The 20,835-nt window shown below is 37.9% G+C and overlaps 1 protein-coding gene across 1 annotated transcript in view; it reads right to left on the reverse strand.

The window, feature by feature from the left end:
* The window catches only part of ARID2 (AT-rich interaction domain 2), a 92,875-nt gene that overhangs the window by 3,260 nt on the left and 68,780 nt on the right, over nucleotides 1-20,835 (reverse strand). The window contains exons 15-20 of the mRNA XM_058022752.1: nucleotides 17,999-20,832; nucleotides 10,332-10,480; nucleotides 4,665-4,803; nucleotides 4,480-4,565; nucleotides 105-228; nucleotides 1-14 (exon numbers count right to left, since the gene is read on the reverse strand). The exon at nucleotides 1-14 is cut by the window's left edge and continues 78 nt beyond it. Of these exons, the coding sequence (XP_057878735.1) occupies nucleotides 1-14; nucleotides 105-228; nucleotides 4,480-4,565; nucleotides 4,665-4,803; nucleotides 10,332-10,480; nucleotides 17,999-20,832 (3,346 nt within the window). The remainder of the gene's footprint in view (nucleotides 15-104; nucleotides 229-4,479; nucleotides 4,566-4,664; nucleotides 4,804-10,331; nucleotides 10,481-17,998; nucleotides 20,833-20,835) is intronic.

Consider the following 20,835-nt stretch of genomic DNA (forward strand, 5'->3'; position numbering starts at 1 on the left):
CCCTCTTTTTCATCCTACAAAAGTAAAGACAAAAAAATGTAAAAGCCCTGCAGTTAATAGCAGGCAACAATTAATATCTAACACTTGATTCAAACAATACTAACTGTGAAATCTCTGAAGACAAGGTTCCTTGATCCTCTCCTTAATGCCATTAGGGCGGCACTTGGATGATTCACAATGGCCTTCTGTGCTCTGGGAGTAGAGGCAGTAGCCCCTGCAGCTGGCTGCCTACATTAGTAAAGAAAGAATTAATAAAAATAAGCTTTGTGCTGCTTTCCAGACAATTAACAACTTGGAAAATTTATCTTACAATTTTTAACCTATCTGAACAGAGACACAAAGATCCATTAACACTTGGTGCTGATACATGATTGCTTCCACAGAGATAAGCCTCACTGTAAACCCTTAAGAGGAGTCATGCACTTTATTCTATGTGAAAAAACACTTCTCTTGAAGAAGTATTGCTCATCACCCCTGACATTTGTGATGGAAAAGTAATATATTGTACTAATAACACAGCCATTTCCTGAAGTGTACCAATTTAAAGGGATGTTTCATCAGACAGGAACTGTGATAGCAGCTATGCAAATGCCATCTGAGATTTGGCCAGAGAAGGTCCTTGAAGTAAAACCACTTAAAAGTTGACACAGCTCATTGGGACCATTAGACACTAAGACAGTATAAAATATGTATTAACTGTGATTAATGAGGAGCAATACAAAATAACATGAGTTATAAGACATAAAACATGTAACTGGTAAATCAGATCCAACATTTGTAAAACCAATTACCTGTTACCGCACCTTTTAGACTGAGATTAATAAATTAGGCAGGGTATAACGAACTTAGCATAAGCAATTGCTCCATTTTCAGTATTAACACTAAAGTCAAAGCTGTATTTCACATAAAAACTTGGAAATTATTCATGCCATCAGAGTTCAGAATGTATAAATTGGTAACTTTACCTAACGATTTACTCATAATGTCATCCTAAAAAACAATTTGTAGTGGTGAAAAATATCACCACACTTCACTATTTTGAACAATATTATTATGAAGTCCTTTCATACCCTAGTAGAACTTGGTTAAGAAGTTTAAGTAGTGCTTACTTGTAAATGTGGCTTAAATGAAAAGTAAATGTTCTATTTTTTTTTTAATGAAAGCCTGTAGAAGTTTAATTTAGGTATCTTATACTGAAAGTGAATATTCTAAGAATAAAACTTGAATTCTCTATTTAGAGAGACTTTCTTAGTAATCTAAGGTTCTAACAGCAAGGAAGCCCAGATAAAAACTGGGTTACTTTACTAAGAGACAGACTCCTCCCTAACACCTTAGAGCTCATAATCACTCTGTCATCCTCCCTGAATAGAAATAATATATATAATATAAAAATATATAAAATAAAATATATAATATAGGAAATAAATAAAAGGCTTTATGAAGTCAAAGGAGAATGGCAGGGGCTGAATAAAGAAAGTAGACAATGACATGTTCATAGAAGACCGAGTACCACAGTAAAAGAATTACTGTCTTCATTTCTAATTTCTTGAAGATTTTTGTTTTCTCTGTATTGAGAAGCATAAGGATTAATCAATGGAGGCTGTTCTGAATGTCTCTCTTCAACAGTTATCATACCATATTTTAGAAAGCTGAATTACTATTCTAGAAATACTTATAAAAGGACAACTGCAATAAATTAGGAACATATTAAAAATTATCTTCTTTAAGTTTGAAGAAAAATGAAATTGATAAAATGCTACTGAGACACCAAGTGAACTGATGTATGTCTGTGGACAAGTATCTCTAAAAACATCTATATTTCTTGAATTTCTTTAATTGTTTTATCAACTTAACTTCAAACTCTATCATTTATGTTGTGATTTAAAGTAATCTCCTGGCCCACTCTCACAGAGCATTAAAAATATTCACCTTTGCTTCAATGGCAACAAGGAAAAAAAATCACCTTGAACCCAAGAGGATTCCAATGCATAAAGCTACAGTCACTCAGTTACCTCTGAAAACCAGAAGAGTTAAAATAATAAAACTTGAAATGCAAAGAAATACAGAATTAAGGTATAAAACCAATTCTGTAATGCAGCTTTACACTGCCTAAAGGGTTCTAGAAAAGCCATTACAGATTTTTTCAAGTGGGTATGGTGTTATGATAGACAGAAAAGATGATCAGGGAATGGGTCTGTCACACTGTGCTCTGTTTGACTTCCAGCACTGGTAACGCTCACAATCTGAAGTCTGTGAGGTAGATGTAATTTTTACTAAATAGTGAGGGATTAAGTGAAGAGAGTTCACCTAATAAATGCCTAAAAGTTGATGACTTAAACATGCTTTGTCTCAGTTTTTTTCAGGTTTTTTTCAGCTGCTTCACAGCTCCATACATGAGTTTAATGATATGGAGTATCAGTTGTGAGCTGATATATCTGACACACTTCTAGGACTCAGAAAAAAGAACATTAAGCCAAGCCCTTGAAAGACAGCTTTCAAACATGAACTTGTAAGACAGCTTGAGGTGGAGCTGCTGGACTGAGCTTAGGGTTTCAACTGACATGTCATGCATTCTGGAAAGCAAACTATCAATTCCTGTCTCCCTCATGTAGCTGCTGGATGCTCTTTTCAGCTGTGCTAACAGAACTGTGGGGCAGTGCTGTAAGGTAATGTGGGGGACAGGACACACTACCCTTCCTCCAAATCCTCCTGTTTGTTAAAAGGAGGACAGTAAAAGGAACAGAAAGGGAAGCTTTATGTTTTCACAAGACAGGAAGTGTATGAACTGCTCTGAGTGCTGACAGAGAAAGGTCTCATCTCTTCCTTTTGTTCCACCTCCTGTACTGGTGTTCAACCGAGAGTAAGGCAAAGAGATTCCACTCGTGTGGCAAGCCCACTCTTTCATTCTATGAGCAGTTTTTAAAAAAAACCAAATTGATTTAGCATGCAATCTAACAAAAATTAAAGCTAGCTCCCTCACCATAAGCAATGCACAGCTGTGAGAAGCAATAAGGAATGTCACAGAGAGTCAGAACAGAATCATAAAATCATTTAGGCTGGAAAACACTTCTAGAATCACCAAGTCTAAATATTAACCACTGCCACATCCACCACTAAACCATGTCCCTATGCATCACATCTGCACATCTTTTCAAGACATAAAACATGCAATTTTGAGCAGAGGAATGTTCTCATTTCAATCTGAATTCTGAAACCACACCCTTAGTATCTTGTGATATTGCAGTCTCAGTAAGTTGGCAAGAACTAGTTATGTGTGTAAATTCCTGCTTTCTGAATCTGACCTAATTAGGGAATTCTGCCTCAGAAGAGGGGATGTATAAACAGTTTTTTTCCTATGACTACCTGTACAAATTTAAAAGAAGCTTGTGAGGACACATAGCTACTGGAATGTGGTATCTGTGTGATGGAACATTATGAAAAGGCTGAGTTAAGAACACATCATGCTTGTACATGGTGTCAGCCCTACACTTCTCACTTAACAACTATTTAAGACTAAATTACCATAATTCTTCTTTCTCTAGTTTTCCAAGGTCTAAGTGTTGCTCAGTTTAATGCAACAAGGCCCCATAAAGCAATTATAAGTCCGTGTTAAGATGTTTTTTTATATTAAAAAATAAAAGGATTCTCAAACTAAATTTCTCAGTTTTCATAACTTGACTTTCTTTGCTGCCTCCAGCAGCTTGGTGGCCGTTTTACAAGCCACAAAACAGAAGAGCAAAAATCTGCCTGGGTCCATGTAATTACATCTAAAGTGGTTCCAGTCAGTTACTAACAAAGGCCAGGTCTTGACACACTTACACAAGTAACTGAACCTTGAACAATTCCACTATTAACACAGCCAGCCCCAAAACCTCACACCAATGGGGTTGTACTCTGCAATATTAATTCCACATGGTCAAAATCATTCTGGGAAAGAGAAGAACCAAATCTGATTTCAGATAGCAACACAAAATCAGAAGACTCTGAGGAGTCTATTGTTTATCTTGCTTGCTTGTTTAAAGGAAAGTTTATTACAACAGTTCTTGGATCAAATCAGCCCAAATTTAGACCACAAAACTGGAAGGAATACAGCAAGTTACAAGACAATCCATCTCAGCTGTGTGACACATGAACCGTACACAATAAATAACTTTCCATTTGTATGACAAGCACTTCCCTGTTACAAGGAAAGTTATAAAATGCTGTCCAGTTGGGCAAAAAAATAGGAGACCATGTTGAGAACAACGTTCATCATAGAGTTTTGACCTATACACTTTAAAGAATTACCTGTTTTTTTTTTAAGGTAACTGCAACTACACCAGAATCTATTCCCCTTTTTGTCTTACTGGAACAGACCTCAAATTTCATTACAGATTCTTAAACATACAGAGTTTCCCCTGATAAGGCAAGTTATAAACAAACTCAATAATTTCTAATGCTCCTATTTTTTCTATTGTTAATGAGGTTCAAATCTCTTACTTATTGGAAGGCTTCTGATTTCCTGGTTGTCCAAGTTCATCTTGCTTTAATCCTGCAAGCAAAGCATCTCTGGAACAGTGTTTATCCTATTTGAGGAAAAGAGAAAGACCGTAAGAATGGTGTGTGGAAACTTACCATGAAATTCCTACTGTTTTCTGAAGTAATATGTGAAAGCAAATGTGTACCTGTAAATGGGTAATGAAGGAAAACCTCTGCCGCTGGAAAGGTTCACATCCCTCCCACAAGCACTGCCCTGGGTACACATCTTTTCCTCCATGCTCGGTTGCTGCATGATAGAAAACCTGTGATGGTGTCTGAAACCACCTACAAAAGAGGAGAGGGGAATTTATTTTTTTTCCCCAGTGAATGGTGAAGTACAAATCCAACAAACATCAACTCATAGTGGTTAACATTTTTTTGAATTGAGACACACATTGATAAATGGAAAGTTGCAAAATTTTGAAGGGAAAAATATGTATGCATATTACCAGTGAGCTACCAATAAATGTCAATATGATTTTTCCAAACTTGATTGAAATATCATGGTTCTATTTTCTACTTACACTTCACCAAAGACTTAATGCATGTTAAATCCAACAGACCCATTCTCTGCAATATACAGCGACAAACTATGCACAGCTTAACTAGATGAGGTTTACATAAGGTATTTTTATATTTATATATAAAAATACACAATATATTTATATAAAATAATCTCGTATGTTCCTTCTCCCATTTTTCTTCTCCACTAGCAGTCAGATTCAGATCTTATTTAAATCTGATCAACTTGGTGGCCCTCCTCTGGACTCATTTCAGCAGGTCCATGTCCTTCCTGTGCTGGGGACCCCAGAGCTGGATGCAGCAGCAGGTGGGGCCTCACTGGAGCAGAGTATAAGGGCAGAGTCACCTCCCTTGACTGGCTCCCTGTGCTGCAAGCACACAGGGCTGGATCATGTCCAGCCTCTCCTCCCCCAGCCCCCCGAGCCCCTCTCAGCAGGGCTGCTCTCCATCTGTCCATCCCCAGCCTGTGCTCATACCAGGGTTTGCCCCAACCCAGGTGCAGCACCTGCCCTTGGCCTTGTCAAACCCCATGAGATCCCCATGGCCCCACTGCTCAGGCCTGTCCAGGTCCCTCTGGATGGCATCCTGTGCTCCAGGTGTGTCAACTGCACCGCTCAGCTCCGTGTCACCTGCAAACGTGCTGAGGGTGCACTCCATCCCTGCATCCATGGCATTAATGAAAATATTAAACAACACTGGTCCCAGTACAGACCCCTGAGGGACACCATGTGTCACTGAAGTCCATCAAGACTCTTAGCTACTGATCACCATCCTCTGAATGTGACTGTCCAACCAATTCCTAATTCATCTACCAGTCCACTTATCAAATCTATCTCCCTCCAATTTAGGAAGAAGGATGTTGTGGGGGACCATGTCAAAGGCTTTACAGAAGTTCAGATAAATTATACCTGTAGCCCTCTCCTTACCCTTTGATGCAGTTATTCCATCACAGAAAGCCACTAGGTTGGTCAGACAGGAATTTGCCTTGCTGAAGCCATGCTGGCATTGTTTGTTCTTACCTGTTCACCAGCACGGGTACACCTCCTTTGACACTCCTTTTCTCATTAATGTACCTGTACAAGCCCTTCCGGTTATTTTCTGTGCACCTCGCCAGGTTCAGTTCCAGTTTTTCCAGCTCTGTTCCACTCCTCTGTCCCCAAGAACCCTCCCTTAACAGCAAGAAGTCTGCCTTCTTCAAGTTCAAGAGCCTGACTTGACTCCTTACCTGACCTAAATTTCTCAAGCCTGCAAGCTCCACCAATGCATGACTGCTGCAACCTAGGCTACCTCCAATCTCATGTGGACAAATGATGTGCTATTTTAACATATATAAGCTAGTAAAAGAGAATTGCTGTGTTTCAAAATACATGACATGAAAATAGTGAACGACTCAAAACATTAGGGTTTTTTAGTCTATATATACACCTTATGTATTTCAGATGTTACAAATTAGGCCCCTTACTCCAAAAGAGAAAAAACAGCCTAAGGATTTATCTACTCAAAATTCACTTCAATACAACTAACCCAGCTCATCAATATCCACTTAGTGTTTGGACCAAAGAGGTCTAGAAACCTAGCTGCTGCCATTTGGGAAGTTATTGCCAGCAGCTGCCCTCACACACTCTCAGCTTATGAACAGCTGTTCAGTGAGTGCTTTGATTCAGCCACCTCCCTCCACATCCCAGTCCTAATTTCAGTAGTGTCCACTACACAAACATACTTGCAACTGATGCCTAGGCCTAAGTGTACAGATACTGATACCTGAACACTGTAACGACATCAAAGAGCTAAATTCACCCACAAACAAGCCTTAGTTATAAACTGAATGCTACTGCAGTAACCACCTGTAATACAGCAATTACCTTCTGCACTGGCAATAAATACTACTCTCTTTAAAAGCATTCATCTTTTACATGCCAGTTACCTCATACTGAAGGGAAGATGAGAAGGAGCAATACCTGACTCTAGCTGTTGGTCCAGAAAACCCGTAATAGGAAATGAAAATAAAATGTTTTACATCTACACTGGCTCTCCAGTGGGTGTTTCAGAGGACAGAAAGATCTTCCTACAATAAAGGGGAATCAGCTTAAGCTGGCAGTAACCATTTTATGAAAAATAAAATAATAATTTCTGGCACAGATGAAACAAATTTCATGGCCTAAGTGAAATCCAAAATACAGTGCAAAACATTTCACTCAACATGGCAAATCTTCAGAAAAATAAAGCTATTTCAGCTATATTGGCTCATCCACTGTTTAATATACTCAGTGTTATACACTTCCGTCACTAACCTAAAAAGATTCAAACTTTGTACCATTTTGCAGAGACAAACCATTTTTCCTTAAAGAAACACCTAACTATTGTAATAAAAAAAGCTTACATACTGACAATATGGTCAGTTCAGTCTAGACTCTTGTTACACACTCAATTCATCCATGGCTCTGTTCAACTGCTGAACAGAACATTAACAGCTGACTTGACAGGCACTGGAGATTCAACAGCATTTTCAATTTACTTTTTAAATACAAAGCAATTCAAGAGCAGACATCTGCCTGCCTGGGAAACAAAACAGCAGCTTTTAAATTAAGCTGCATACAATTAGCAGAACCTGCAGACAGCTGAAGTTCAAAGGAAAACACCTACTTTCTGTTACATCCTTAATGCAAAATAATGTGCTGACTGACACCTTTTAGAATTTTACTTCCACTTCAGATATTAAATGTGAACAGATCTGCCAGAGGCCAATCATTTCAACTATTTGCATAATTCAGCCTCCTCTCATTGTAGTTTTTAGACACTACTAAATCTGTGGCATTTCAAATCTTGGTGTAATGTTTCCTAATTCAGTCCTAAAAAACCCAAACCAAACCACCAATACACACCACCTGAACGTTGCTGACTGGAGCAGCCAAATTAGTCAGTAGGAAAAGAACACAGTATTTTATTTATTCATATTTATCCTGCTTCACAATAAAATGTTTAAGGCCTTCACTGACTTCTGCACTGCATTTTTGAAGGAAAACATAATGTTAGTATTTTTTTGAGAATTAAACTAAAGAACATGCATAGAGAAACAGGTGAAAATTATTTTTTCAAATGTGCCTCCTGTTGTATCTTTCCAGTTAGCTACAAATATCACAAAAAAACCCCAGTATTCTATCATTCTACTGGGATGAAACTGACTGCTTAATCCTAGGGAAAAAAACGCTAAGCAACTGAGAATGAAACCAAGAAGTGAATGTGAAGTTCACACAGACTAATGACCCACTCAAAAGAATCTTCTTGTTTCCCATTTAAACTACTCAATAAAAGCAGCTAAGACTGAGAGGTACAAACAAAAAAAGAATAGGTGGCAATTCCAGATTTTTCTTTACATCTAACAGAACCAGGAAGCCTACAGGAGATTTTATATACCTGTTTTTAATCAGGCTCTTCAAGGAATATGAATAAACAATACATATTTGAGGAAAATGCTAACTTAACATTTTGGTTCTCTCTTCACCACAGAGAAGGTCGAGTGTAATGTTTATCTAAATTGGTTTTAGGCTGGGACTGAAATAACTATTTTAAAGCTGAGAGCATAAAAACAAGAGCTGTCATATGAACTAAATCTATTAATGCAAAAAATGTCTGAAAGCTTTTGAAAAGAATGTAATTTGAGCATGAATGAAAAACAGTACAGGAAGTAACAGCCAGATAAACTAAAGCAACAGAAATAATACACTAGGCAAGGAGCAAAATACAGAGATCAATGGCCTTGTAGCCCTGAACTTCAGTCTCAGGCAAACCTTCTGGAGTTGTATTTGAAGACAGACTACAAAAAGACTGATAATGTAAGGTAATTTAATACTACTGCTCCTCCTCCTGCCCCAACACAGTTTATCCTATGTAACTTTAGACATGGAATAAAGTTGGTGACTTATACTTTGAAACTGTAGTTCAGCAAACTCTGACATGTTACAAGCTGGCAAGGCTTCTGTGTGACACTGCCCCAGCCTTTCATTTCAACCTCAATGCAACCCACCCACACCTAGGCATGAGTAAATGCATCTACTGTGGAGCCAGCAGACTGTGGCTCTATAGTTCTATTTACTAGTGGTAAGGGAGGAAACTGCAGAGTAAGTAAAGCCTTTCTTACATAGAGAAGTGTCACCTATCAAAGAAAGAAAAATCACTTTTAAAGTGAAAATAGTGCCATGATTTAAAAGCACCAGATCTCTTGCACTGACTGAATCTCTTGCATAGACTGAACGATCTTAGAATTATGTTTGCAAGGAATGAAAGCAACAGAAATTACACCTTCAGGGGTTTCATACTAACCCTCATTCACTATTCCTGTAATTCTGTTCAAATGTCTTATTTTCACTATCCATTCCAAACAGCTAAACTTCTCCATCTTTTCATCTTAATTTTTAAATTTCCCACCAGCTTTTAGTTAAATCAGCTTTATGCTCCCTTTGTCATCCTACAGCAATGAGGCTGTCACTCTTTTTTATACTATCCTATATGTTATGCAATTTTTCTCACTCACAATTTGTCTCCAGTTTTCAAAGTAGGTATTTGACAACTACCTTTTTTCACCAACTCTCTGCCCTTGCCCACAAACTAAGCATATTCACAAACCTAAGTTATTTTAAAAGCCAGTGTCAAGATACATATACTTTCCATAAGAATTGCATCAAGCTTTTATAAGCCTCCATCTAAATGTCTAGTAGTTCACTCCCCTTTGAGAACAGAAGCAAATAAAAAAAAAATCATAGCTGTCTAGTCTTAAGAGCCAGTTTCTTACTACTTCCTTTCAAGACAATGGCATCCTCTGGAACACAAATGGTATAATTACCAAAATTAGTCATAAGCTAAATAAGACTGTGACCAGGACATTGAAGTGCAACACCCTGCTCTTGCAGAACTGGAAAGGCAAGAAAATGTCAAGCCATGATTTGTAACTGCAGTACAGGAACTATTTTATATGTGCAACACAGAGAACAAGTTTCAGAGGTCAGAATTCTTTTAAATTAACCACACAACTATTTTTTGTTACTAAAGAATCAATATACTTCAAGAAAGTTACATAAGACTCATTTTATGCTCTGAAGTATAACTCAGAGGAGTTAAGTGTCCTGCCTTCCCCCATCTCATTCAATTTCCTCAATAGTTTTCACTTTTTCTTTTCCCCACTGAAAAAGTGTAAGGTAAATTAAGGAAACAGAATGGATGGAACTTGTAGAATCATCTTCTATATACAAGCATCTGTTACATATGACTAAAAGGTAAATAAAGAAGCCATTTACTTTTTACAAGATTGCCACAGACACATGAAGTTCTGTCCAGGTTTTTTCATTTGCTCTGCATGTTGACTTGCTGCAGTGTATGAAGGTGGCTGCAAATTCATCTGCTGGCCCTGTACTTGAACTGTTGGTATCGATGTTGCAGGTGTGCTCTGTAGAAAAAGTTAAAACAATTTTAAACAGGGCTTATTTCTATACTTGACATACAGTTTACTGCTTGTTGAAAGACTTGTTTTACACTTTAATCCATCACAGGTGTTCAATTTTTAATACTCTGAACTCTGAATAAGCATTAGTAAGACACAGTAACATGAGGGACATACAACTTTTACACTGTATTACTGATACAGAACTTAATATTTAAACAATAAACTTCATGCCCAAACACAAATACAGAATTATGTTTGCAAAGAAATTTCTCAAGGGCACTAATAGAGCAAAGATTAACATTATTTTTCAAACGCTTTGTTGTTATTTAAGAAAAGGAAAAAACCTCATGCAAACTCAAGGCATTGCAGTATCATCAGCATAGGGAAGAGCACCACATGCTCAGAATGCCTGACAATGCTGTACAACTTGTACACAACAAAAACAGAAACATATCAGAAAGCAAAATTACTTTCCCCTCACTCCCCTGCAATATAACAAAACACTTAACACTGAACTAAAATTATCTTTCACATTACCTAAAAATATATAAACACAAACTAATTTTATTTCTTTTTCTGAATAATGGATATTGAATGCAGAATGTTTCATTTCAAAACACTGCCTGTGTCAGAATATTGTTTCTCTTCTTTTTTTTTCCAGGAAGTCTCTGGTCAGCAAGTTCTAAGTTTCTAAGGATGATTACAGTAGAAAAATTAAGCTTCTGAATATTATTTAGAGATGAAGACCTAACATCCTTTTCTTCCCCACTGTTTGAAAACAAATTCACACTCTAAAGAGATCAAATAATATTACTTCCAAGTCTGTGTAAGAATACAATAAGCAAACACTTTCAAACGGTGCACACGTTTAGATCTTTACAGCTCTGTTACTGAGTAGCTTTAGACTTTCACTACAAAGAAACCAATTTCTAACATTTCATTTTTATATCAACTTACATTTTCTTCCTGCTGATCTCTTGGCATTGTGGACAGCAGTCACACAAGGTAGTGAGTTAATAACTATCACATATTATACTACATATATAGTATACTATTATACTAACATGACCCTAGGGACAGCAAAAAAGCCTGATCAAAAGCAAACACATCCCATATCCAAACAATAAAACATGACAAAAATAAGGAAAAGCTCTGCAAAATACCTGAGTACAGCACAACTACTTATGATGCCTGTGATCCATCCACATATATGAAAAGTTGTAAGAAAGGACTTCAGTCCATTAGTCATAACTACAAACTATTCTGAACTCAGCAATGATTTTCACCTAAGGACCTTTAAGCTATTTCACAGAATGGGTAATGAATCCTTCACAAGATATCTTTTAACAAAAGGTAAACATAAGTGGAGTCCTTTAATATCAACGTCCCCTTAAAAAGGCATTTTTAAAATGAAGCTGCAAGCAAAAAAAAAAGAGTGTCAGCAGTACAGCTTGTTTTGCAACCTTCACTTGGCATCCCAGTATCAACACATTCTGATGGTCTTTTATGTGACGTTTTATCCCTCTAGAACTTCTGTCTCATTTAATGTGCTGAAGAGAAAATGAGCTAACTGAATGAACTCAGTATTTCGTTTAATTCTCATCATTCAATGTGTGGTTCATGTATTATTTACTCCATTCAAAGCAAACCCTGCAATTAATCTGGAATTATGAATTTTCTCAAGGGTTTCTCTGGCAAGCTCTCCTAGTGGTATTCAAAGGTTTTAATATCATCTCATTGAAAAATTGTTTATTTTAAATAAGTTGATCTGAGATATACAACACAAAATGTTGCATTCTGAAAATGAAAGGGCTTAGAAAGAGAAACAAATTTCCAGGACAAAAAGTTGTCATTCAGTGCCCCCTCCCATTTTTTTCCACTTTTTTTTCCTCTGAGGAAAAAAGCTAATAAATTGAAAACAAACATGTAAAATAGCTGTTGTTGTTTAAAATGCTCTTCTTACTGCTCTACTGTGGAGTAGTTTCACTCAAACTTGGTGGACACAACTTCTATGTATTTTTTAAGACAAATCCATTGCTTGCCTATCAGCAATGACTGATTTTTGATTATATTTTTAAATCAACATGTAAAGCAAAGTTACATTTGCTCCTAGTATTTTTTATTTTATTTTAGAAATGAAACTTTTACAGTTAAATATCACAACGCTTTCCTCTCTTCATTAAAAAGATCAGAAAGATTCACAGAGATCAATGTTAATTTTTGGTTTCCTTTTCCCTCTTTTGTCATGTATTAGTTTAGTAATGCATGACATGTGGGCTATCACTAAAATTAGGTATAGCCTTTGTTTTTCAGAAATTAAATTCCTTTTCCTCACAGAAACATACCTAGAAATACTTGCTAGGTGCTACCTACTTTACAGTGCTCATGTGCAATGATTATGTTAATGCACTTATTTCTTTAAACGAAGACAGACGTTAACTTTTCCCTAATTAAGTCTAAGAAAAGTAACATCGTAAAGGCTTTCCCTGGGGCGTAAAGATTCCAGAAAATTTCCTCCTCTAGTGAAAACATTTAATGAATCCAGATTTCCCAAGAAAACAAATGCCCAGTACTCCGCTACACTTGGAAGTGCTCCACAACACCCTTTTATAATCAAATTAGACCTCTCCATGATACAATTTGCAACTGCCACCACTTAGCCCTTTTCTCACACAATCTTGGGACTGAAAGGTCCCTCTAGAGCAGCAGCATCTGTCTCAGTAGGGTTTATACTCAACCCTAAAGTATACAAACTCTTAATGCCTGTACAGTCTACTTACAGAGCAGATACTAGAGCCTACTATTAATAAGAAGGTAGAGATTTTATATCGAGACTGGGCTGACTTTAGACTGAGGTATTGGAGAGGGGGAGGAAATTCAGCCTGGTCATGATAACCAAGACTACAACTAAGAACTTTCTGCTAACTAGAATGGACTGTTTACCCTACATTTGGGCACAGAAGCTCCTTGTGTGGTAGGAGTAACAAACCCTATGAGTTAAGGCCAAATGTGGCCTCCACTTATATTTGACAGAAGCAGTGATGGTATTCCCTTTATGCATGAACAGATAACTACTTTATCATGATACCTGCACATTCTATTTAAAAGGCCTTCTATGCCACCATCAACAGAACACTCTGCATCCCAGTGTGTTGGGGATTCTGTTGACATGTAGAGCCATATGCAGTTTAAAAGCATTAAGCTGCATTTTTTCCCCACCACTAATACGTGCACAGCCACTATAAATAAATGTAATTTTAAAAGAAACAATTATTAGTAAAAATACTTTTAAAGTATAACAGGATTTACAGCTTGATATGACAAAATTTTGTTTAGCTTATTCACGCTAATGAACACATCTATAAAAACACAGAAGCTGAAAACAAATGGAACAGGATTTGAGTGTGAGAAAGGGGTCAAGTGGATAAGTAGGCACCAAAATAAATGTTCTTTTCTTGTTAGATTACTGAGAACTTTATGCCTCCTTGCAACAGTGTGCTTCACAAGTGAAGGGCAGTAAAAGCACACAGATTCTGTATTTCACTAGTTCCAGCTGAGGAACTCATTTGCTCTGTGGCTAGGAATGAATTACACCTCCTGGAGCTACACACCTGCTTTCTGGTGCATGGTAATTCTCAGCTTTCCAATCAACACAGAGCAGGAGCCAACAGCCAAGGCCACACAAACTTTGCCACCTAAATTTCAACACAAGCATGTTTCAAGTGGGCAGCCTTAAGAGAAATGGGCATGTATTGTTTGTGAGGGAATGACAGTGATGAGCAAGAAAATCATTACTTTAAAAGCCAGATGAGGCAATTTAAATCAGATATGCTCAATTCTAAGGACTTGGCGTGATATCAGAGCATTCCTTTAAAACACACACCAATTGGGACAAACCAATACGGTTATGTTCAACAGATGTTTTGGAGGCGTCTGAAGAGGAATAAGAAAATGTGGCAAAGAAAAGCATACAGATAGGTAATTGCTCATTTCTTTTTCAACCACCAGCCTAGCACAATGCCTCAGGAAAGCAACAGACCATGAACAGAGAACAACCAAAATAAAAGGAAGCCAAAAAAGTACAGTACCGGTTCTGTCTCCTCTCAAGAGTACATTTCATGGGCTTACAAAATATAGATGGAGATGTAAGAGCAAAATTGCAACACCCTGTGTATCATGTGTACCTATTCTGACCTAACTAACAGATCCCACTTTTTATCATAATTCAAAATATGGAAAGAAATTCTTATATATTCAGTATACATACAGTTATTATTCAACAAGCTTGATATGACAAAAGGTATACAATTAATAGGGAATAATCTCAGATTATATACACAAGAAACCTGTAAATATATACAGATTATATACAAAAGAAACCTCTGTATATATATGTGTATATATATATATATATATATATATATATATACACACACACACACAAAGAAACCTTTGTCTAATTGGCTTTTAATGGCACTTACATGGGCTATCTCATAAACAGCCAGTATACAATTTTAATAGGGCAATTAAATTAACATTTTTCCCCAAGTACACTGTATCATCCCATTTCAAACCACCTTTCATATAAGGAAACAAATTTCTCTTATCTTCTACATTCCCTTAAGGATTATTTAATGCTTTCTTGCTTTCCTTAGTTTTTAGACTGCTGTTCCCCTCCTGCCTTACTTGGTCATCCCTCCTTATTTTCAAGCACCTTCCCTTTCTCCTCTCTGTAGTTCATGAAAGCTAATCCTACTGTAGTTGCATAACCAATACCCTTCTTCCTTTTCTGCCCCCTGAACATAATTTTTAAGTCTTCCTGTCTGGTTTTACTTTTATTACATTTTTTTTCTTCTCTCTCTTTCACACTTCTCTGAAATACAAGCTGTTAACTAACAAGCAAACAGGAAATCACACACTAAAAGCTTCAGCAGCTATGTAATTTTGCCAAAGCTAATATCCCTTCATTCTCTGTCCCTTACTGGTTTTCTCCACTGGATTATATTTCTAATAAATTTCATAATGTTTGCAGTAAAAAATGCTCTCCCTTTTCCTTCTGCAAGACAGCCAATATATACTAAAGTACTTCAGAGAGGATAAAACAATGCAGATGCTCAAGTGAAAAAAATGTTCCTCAGCTACTGCCTTTCAAAAAAGTCAGGGGTAAGGAAGCTACTTGTCAGATGAGGAAGACTCAAAATGTGAGGGAGAAAATAGAAGATAATACAAGGCCTAATCCTAAATGAAGTCATCACTAAAATTCACACCAACTTCATGAGATTTTGGCTGCATTTCTGAAAATTTAGAAATACCCCTAAAAGCAGACTTAATATTGGAAATACTTAGCATCTTCTCTTCCAGAAAAGCAATGGCTATTGCAGCTGCTCAGCAACTTTAGAGAAAGAAAAAGAGCTGGCCAGGGTGATTTTGATAGTTTATAATCCAACATGTTAATTTTAAAGAAGTGGCAAAGATCTCTACAAATCCTAAGCCAAACTATGATGTTCACTGTATCTGAACAGAGTACTCTAAAATGGGTTCAACTTTAGTCCATACTTGCAATATTATGACAGACATGATTTGTAAATATACAAACATATGGCTAAGGCAAATAGTTAATGAATAAATTTCTCACCAAGTTCAAAACTAATTAACTCATTTCTCCCATATTTCTGTAATTTTGAAAAAAGGAAGAGCATCCTACAGACAGCAGAATGAGCAAGCTTTCAGGGAGGGAGACATTTCTACCAAATGGCAAACCCAAGAGGCAGCATTTCTTGTTGTAGAAGTAATGAAAAATGTAGTAACTATTCATTATAGTGATACTGGGGACAGTGTAAAGAGGAAACTATCAGCACAGATTTTTTTTTTTCTATCCTCCCCCTCTAGTATCATGATATACATTATCAAAATCAAATGAAATAGTTAAATGTATTACTCCCTTCTTAAAATCTGCTCACATAGTAGCTGCTTGAAATACAACTGCAAATTCTTTTCAGGTACATATTGAGGGAATAAATGAACCTATTCCATTCAAGACAGCCACACCATTTTATACTTCAGCCAAATCCTTAGCAAAGCTATAAGAGAAATTCAAACTGTGTAATAAAGACGTTCAGTGTAAAAAGCGAGGTATAGCTAATATATCTGCACTACAGAAAATCTAGCATGTTGTCCCTATGCTGCTAACAGACACTATCAATTTTGATCAAATTATTTCTATTAAGAACAAAGATAAATAACATATTAGAAAAATACAGATCTCCCAACAAAACCCAAGCAAAAATTTAGGAGTGAGTTTAAAGACATTCAAATACATTTTAAGAATTAAGTTTGTGCATTGTCACAGTTAGAAGCAAAAAGAAGAGAAAGTAAAAAAGGAAAAAAACTTGTTAACTGTTAACTGTGATTTTTGACAACTAGAAAAATTAAAAGAGTTTTCAAAAGCAAATTAACTTTCCACAGAAAATGAAGTATTACTAGCCAGCACTTGTCACATTTTGAGTTCTAGGTCTGTATAAGCCCATCATGTCTATGCCTTCTAATGTGTCAAAGGCAACCAAACCCCCAACCAAAAAAAAAAGAAAAAAAAAAAGTAAGAAATAAAAGACCTGTTAATCCAAGGTCAAAATGTACTAACATACACTCAGGACTTCCTCTCTCTGGTCTGTCAGAACTCTTAACTGCCAGACCTACCATTCTATTCCCTTTACTCATACTCAGGTTAGGAATGGGTTTTTCGGGGAGCAATTTTCTGTCTATGTATAAAACTAAAATAAATTCTCGGGAACAGAATCATCTCTGACATCATTATTTTACTTATTAATACTCCTGATATCTATGCCTCATTTCTAGTAAAGTGTTAGGGAGTAACCACTTTCAAAACCTTGAACAAATTCAATCAAGGGACAAAAAAGCCCAACAAACTCTGACCAAAGCTTGGCAAACAGAGAAAAAAACCCTCAAAACAATGCTTGTTTTATTGATGAACATTGTGAATATTTTGTAATAAATAAATGCAAATATTTTAACAAATTTACAAAATAGTACTTTCTCCTAACTGTAGTAAACCCACAAAGCAAGACCTTGAGAACCAACTTCAAATGCAGGATTCAGTCATCCACACGCAGGTGTGTTTTTCTCCCAAAAAACACATTCACCCCTCTGAAGTGACCGAGAACAAAATGCAGAACAACACTGACATTTTTACAAGACCATGCAGCACATCATTGTTGTTTTCAGAACAGTTAATTCTTTAAAGAAGAAAATAGTGAGCAGAAGTTCTTTCCTCACTGCATATTATCAAGCTACAAATTTTGAATTCCACTGTTGTCACTGACACTGAAAAAGAATGTAAACTGTTAAAACTTTAGTCTGTGGAAGAACAGTAAGTATTCTTTTCTGAATATCTAAAATACTATGCAGGAGATACCGACCGAGCTCACATTTTCAGTTATGTTATTTCACACTATTAGTCAGAATCATAGTCAGAATAAACATGAAAAGAACACTGCAACATACCTGTGTGACCATGCTTTGTATATACGTGGTGGGATGCTGCTGCTTTTGTTGAACAGCACTTTCTATTGCTACTTTCGCTACAGTGCTTGGATCCGCTCCAGCTGGCACAGCAACCATAGTTGCACTGCAACCAGCATTGTTGGGGTCACTGATTGTAACAATTCTAACTCCTACTTTATTTGGAATTCCTGGAACAGTTTCCCTGTCATTATCCTCTGCTGGCCTCTTTGCAGTTTTGCATTCTGCTGTGCCATTAGTAGACCGAACTTCGGAGGACAGGGTAGACTGGGACACTCTAGGTCCTGAGTGTGGAACTGCTATGATTTGATGCCCCTGTATAACAGAGGCTGTAGATTGTGGTGAGACAACTACACTTGGGCGTTGCTGAGGCACATCTGAATTCAAACTTGAAGCTAGAGGTCCATTAGGTAAATCAGTGTTGGTACCACTAAGTTGCTGGGTTAACAGTTTTGCAGCCTCCTGTGTACCGCTTACAACAGGTGAACTACTCAAAGTTAATACAGGCCCATTAGAAATTCTTTCCCCTTGATCACCTTTGGCAGTATCTTGCTGCGTGGCATCCAAATTCCCTTGTTGTTCCACTGAAGATATCTCACCATTTCCTACATGATTGGAAGTTTTGTGATTTGGAATGTTTTTGCTCAAATGAGAACAATCTCCTTTATCAAAATCACAGATTCCATTAACTAGGGGCTTCTTCAAATCACTTTTAATTTCCTGTGTGTCCATTTGTTCAAAGTTCTGCTTTCCAGGAGCTCCGTTCTCACCCATTTCTAATGATGGCCCATTACTGACTTGTGAGCACTGATTGGCCTCATTCTGTGTTTTCCCTGAGTTAGAAGGAGGTAGACTGGAGTCACTATACTTTCTCCCATTTAAAAGACTTCCCACCTGCATTTCATTTTCTTTTGCATCCCCATTGCTGGTGTTTGCAGCTCCTCTTCGGCAGGAAGGATTCTCCATAACTTCAATTTTACGTTCATGAATGTGTAAACCTGTTGCTTCCTTTGCTTCTTCCTCCTTTTGGCAAATTATTTTATCACCTTTGAATGGGGGAGCAGCAGTACACGGTGATTGTCCAGCTGAAGGTGCTTGAGTAGCTGGAAGGGTTTGCACCTGTAGCCCAACTCCTGTCTGTGCTCCACTCACTGAAATTCCTGCTGGAGCAATTATCTGAGTTGCATTTCCCTGACTAACAGTTGCAGTAGCAAAACTCGTATTTGGCACAACTGTTATCGTAACCTGGTTGCCAGTAGTCCCTTGGAAAATAGTTGCTGGGCTGTTTGAGATCAACTGGCCTGGCAATATCTGTAAATTAGAAATGGGTACTGTTTGCACTGCCCCTTGGGGCGGGATTGCACCTGGGACCAGCTGAACATTCTGCTGTCCAACTAGCAGCTGCTGAGCTGGAGACTGTCCTTGAACTCCAAAACCTGGTGTCTGGTTATTGGCCATCTGATAAACCACCTGAGGGCTAGGAGCTCTTGCATTGTTAGGTGGAGGAATCTGTGGAGCTGGGAGTATAAGCTTCCCCCCGGGAGTTGAGGGGCCTCTTTTTGGAAGAAGCAGTTGTTTTATCAGGCTAGACTCACCAGAGCTGGGCTGGCCAACTCCCGTATTAGCTTGCTGTGACTGAACTTGCATTTGCATCGATTGTTGTACCTGTACCTGCTGCTGCGATGATGCTGGTGAATGTTGCTGCTGCTGCTGCCTCTTTACAGAAAGCATCTGGCTAACAGTAGGAGGGGGTCCTTGTGACTGAGGAGTGGTAGATGAAGATGACATAACTGTAGGGACTTGATTATTTGTAACTGGACCAGGGGACGGTGAAGATGATGGAGTAATGCTCGGCTGTCCTGCCAACTGGACAGTTTGGCCAGCAGGAATAGAAGCTGGGTTAGCAAGCACAATTTGATGAATGGCTGGTGCATATGTCTGACCTTGCTGAGCTGGCTGGCTTACTATCACTACACTTTGCTGGGATGGTGCTGGAGGCTGCTGCTGTGGCTGCTGCCCCACAGCAGGTGGACCTTGCTGAGACGGCAGAGGCTTTGGCGCAATATTCTGAAACCCTACTCTAGATGTCGGTGGGTTTTGAACACCTGCAATTGTAACCACCTGCCCAGCTGCTACTTGGAAATTCTGAACTGAGGTGGCAGAAACCATGTTAGATGCAGAGGTTGTGACATACTGCTGTGGTGCTATGATGACCGTATCTTGTTGCTGGTTACCCGCAGAGGACTGCTGAGATGATGTCTGCCCAGGTTGTGATGATGTGCTGATTAGCTGTTGACCCTGTGAAACTGCTGAACTGCATGCTGGTAGGTTTTGCACTCTGCCAAATATATGACCCTGAGGTACAGCTTGCTGAATTACCGTAACAGGAGTGCCTGAAGGTATCTGTCCTGGTACCACTGCGTGCAGTGGGGACTGTTGTTGAATTACAGGTTGGTGGTGAAGCATCTGAGAACTCACAACTGTAACAGACGGCTGCTGGCCTGCGGTGCTGTGATTTTGATTAGAAGCTCCTCCTACTGCAATAGGAACAGGAACTGCAGACTGAGGAACAGAGCTCTGTATTACTGCAGCCTTCACTACTTCACAGGATATTGGACCTTTATTCTGTATAACAGTCATTGGAGCATTCTGTTGTGTATGAATAGAAGGATTTTGTGGAATTCTAGAAACAGTCTGTGCCACAGTGTGAACACCTTGAATTGGAAAAGACATCTGTGTTGCTGTCAAAGTTGAAGACTGGTTAATAGGGGTCCTCTGATAGTGATTTCCTACACCTGGTAACCCATGCGCGATTCCTG

Source organism: Melospiza georgiana, chromosome 4, assembly GCF_028018845.1.
Source record: "Melospiza georgiana isolate bMelGeo1 chromosome 4, bMelGeo1.pri, whole genome shotgun sequence".
Taxonomy (NCBI): Eukaryota; Metazoa; Chordata; class Aves; order Passeriformes; family Passerellidae; genus Melospiza; species Melospiza georgiana.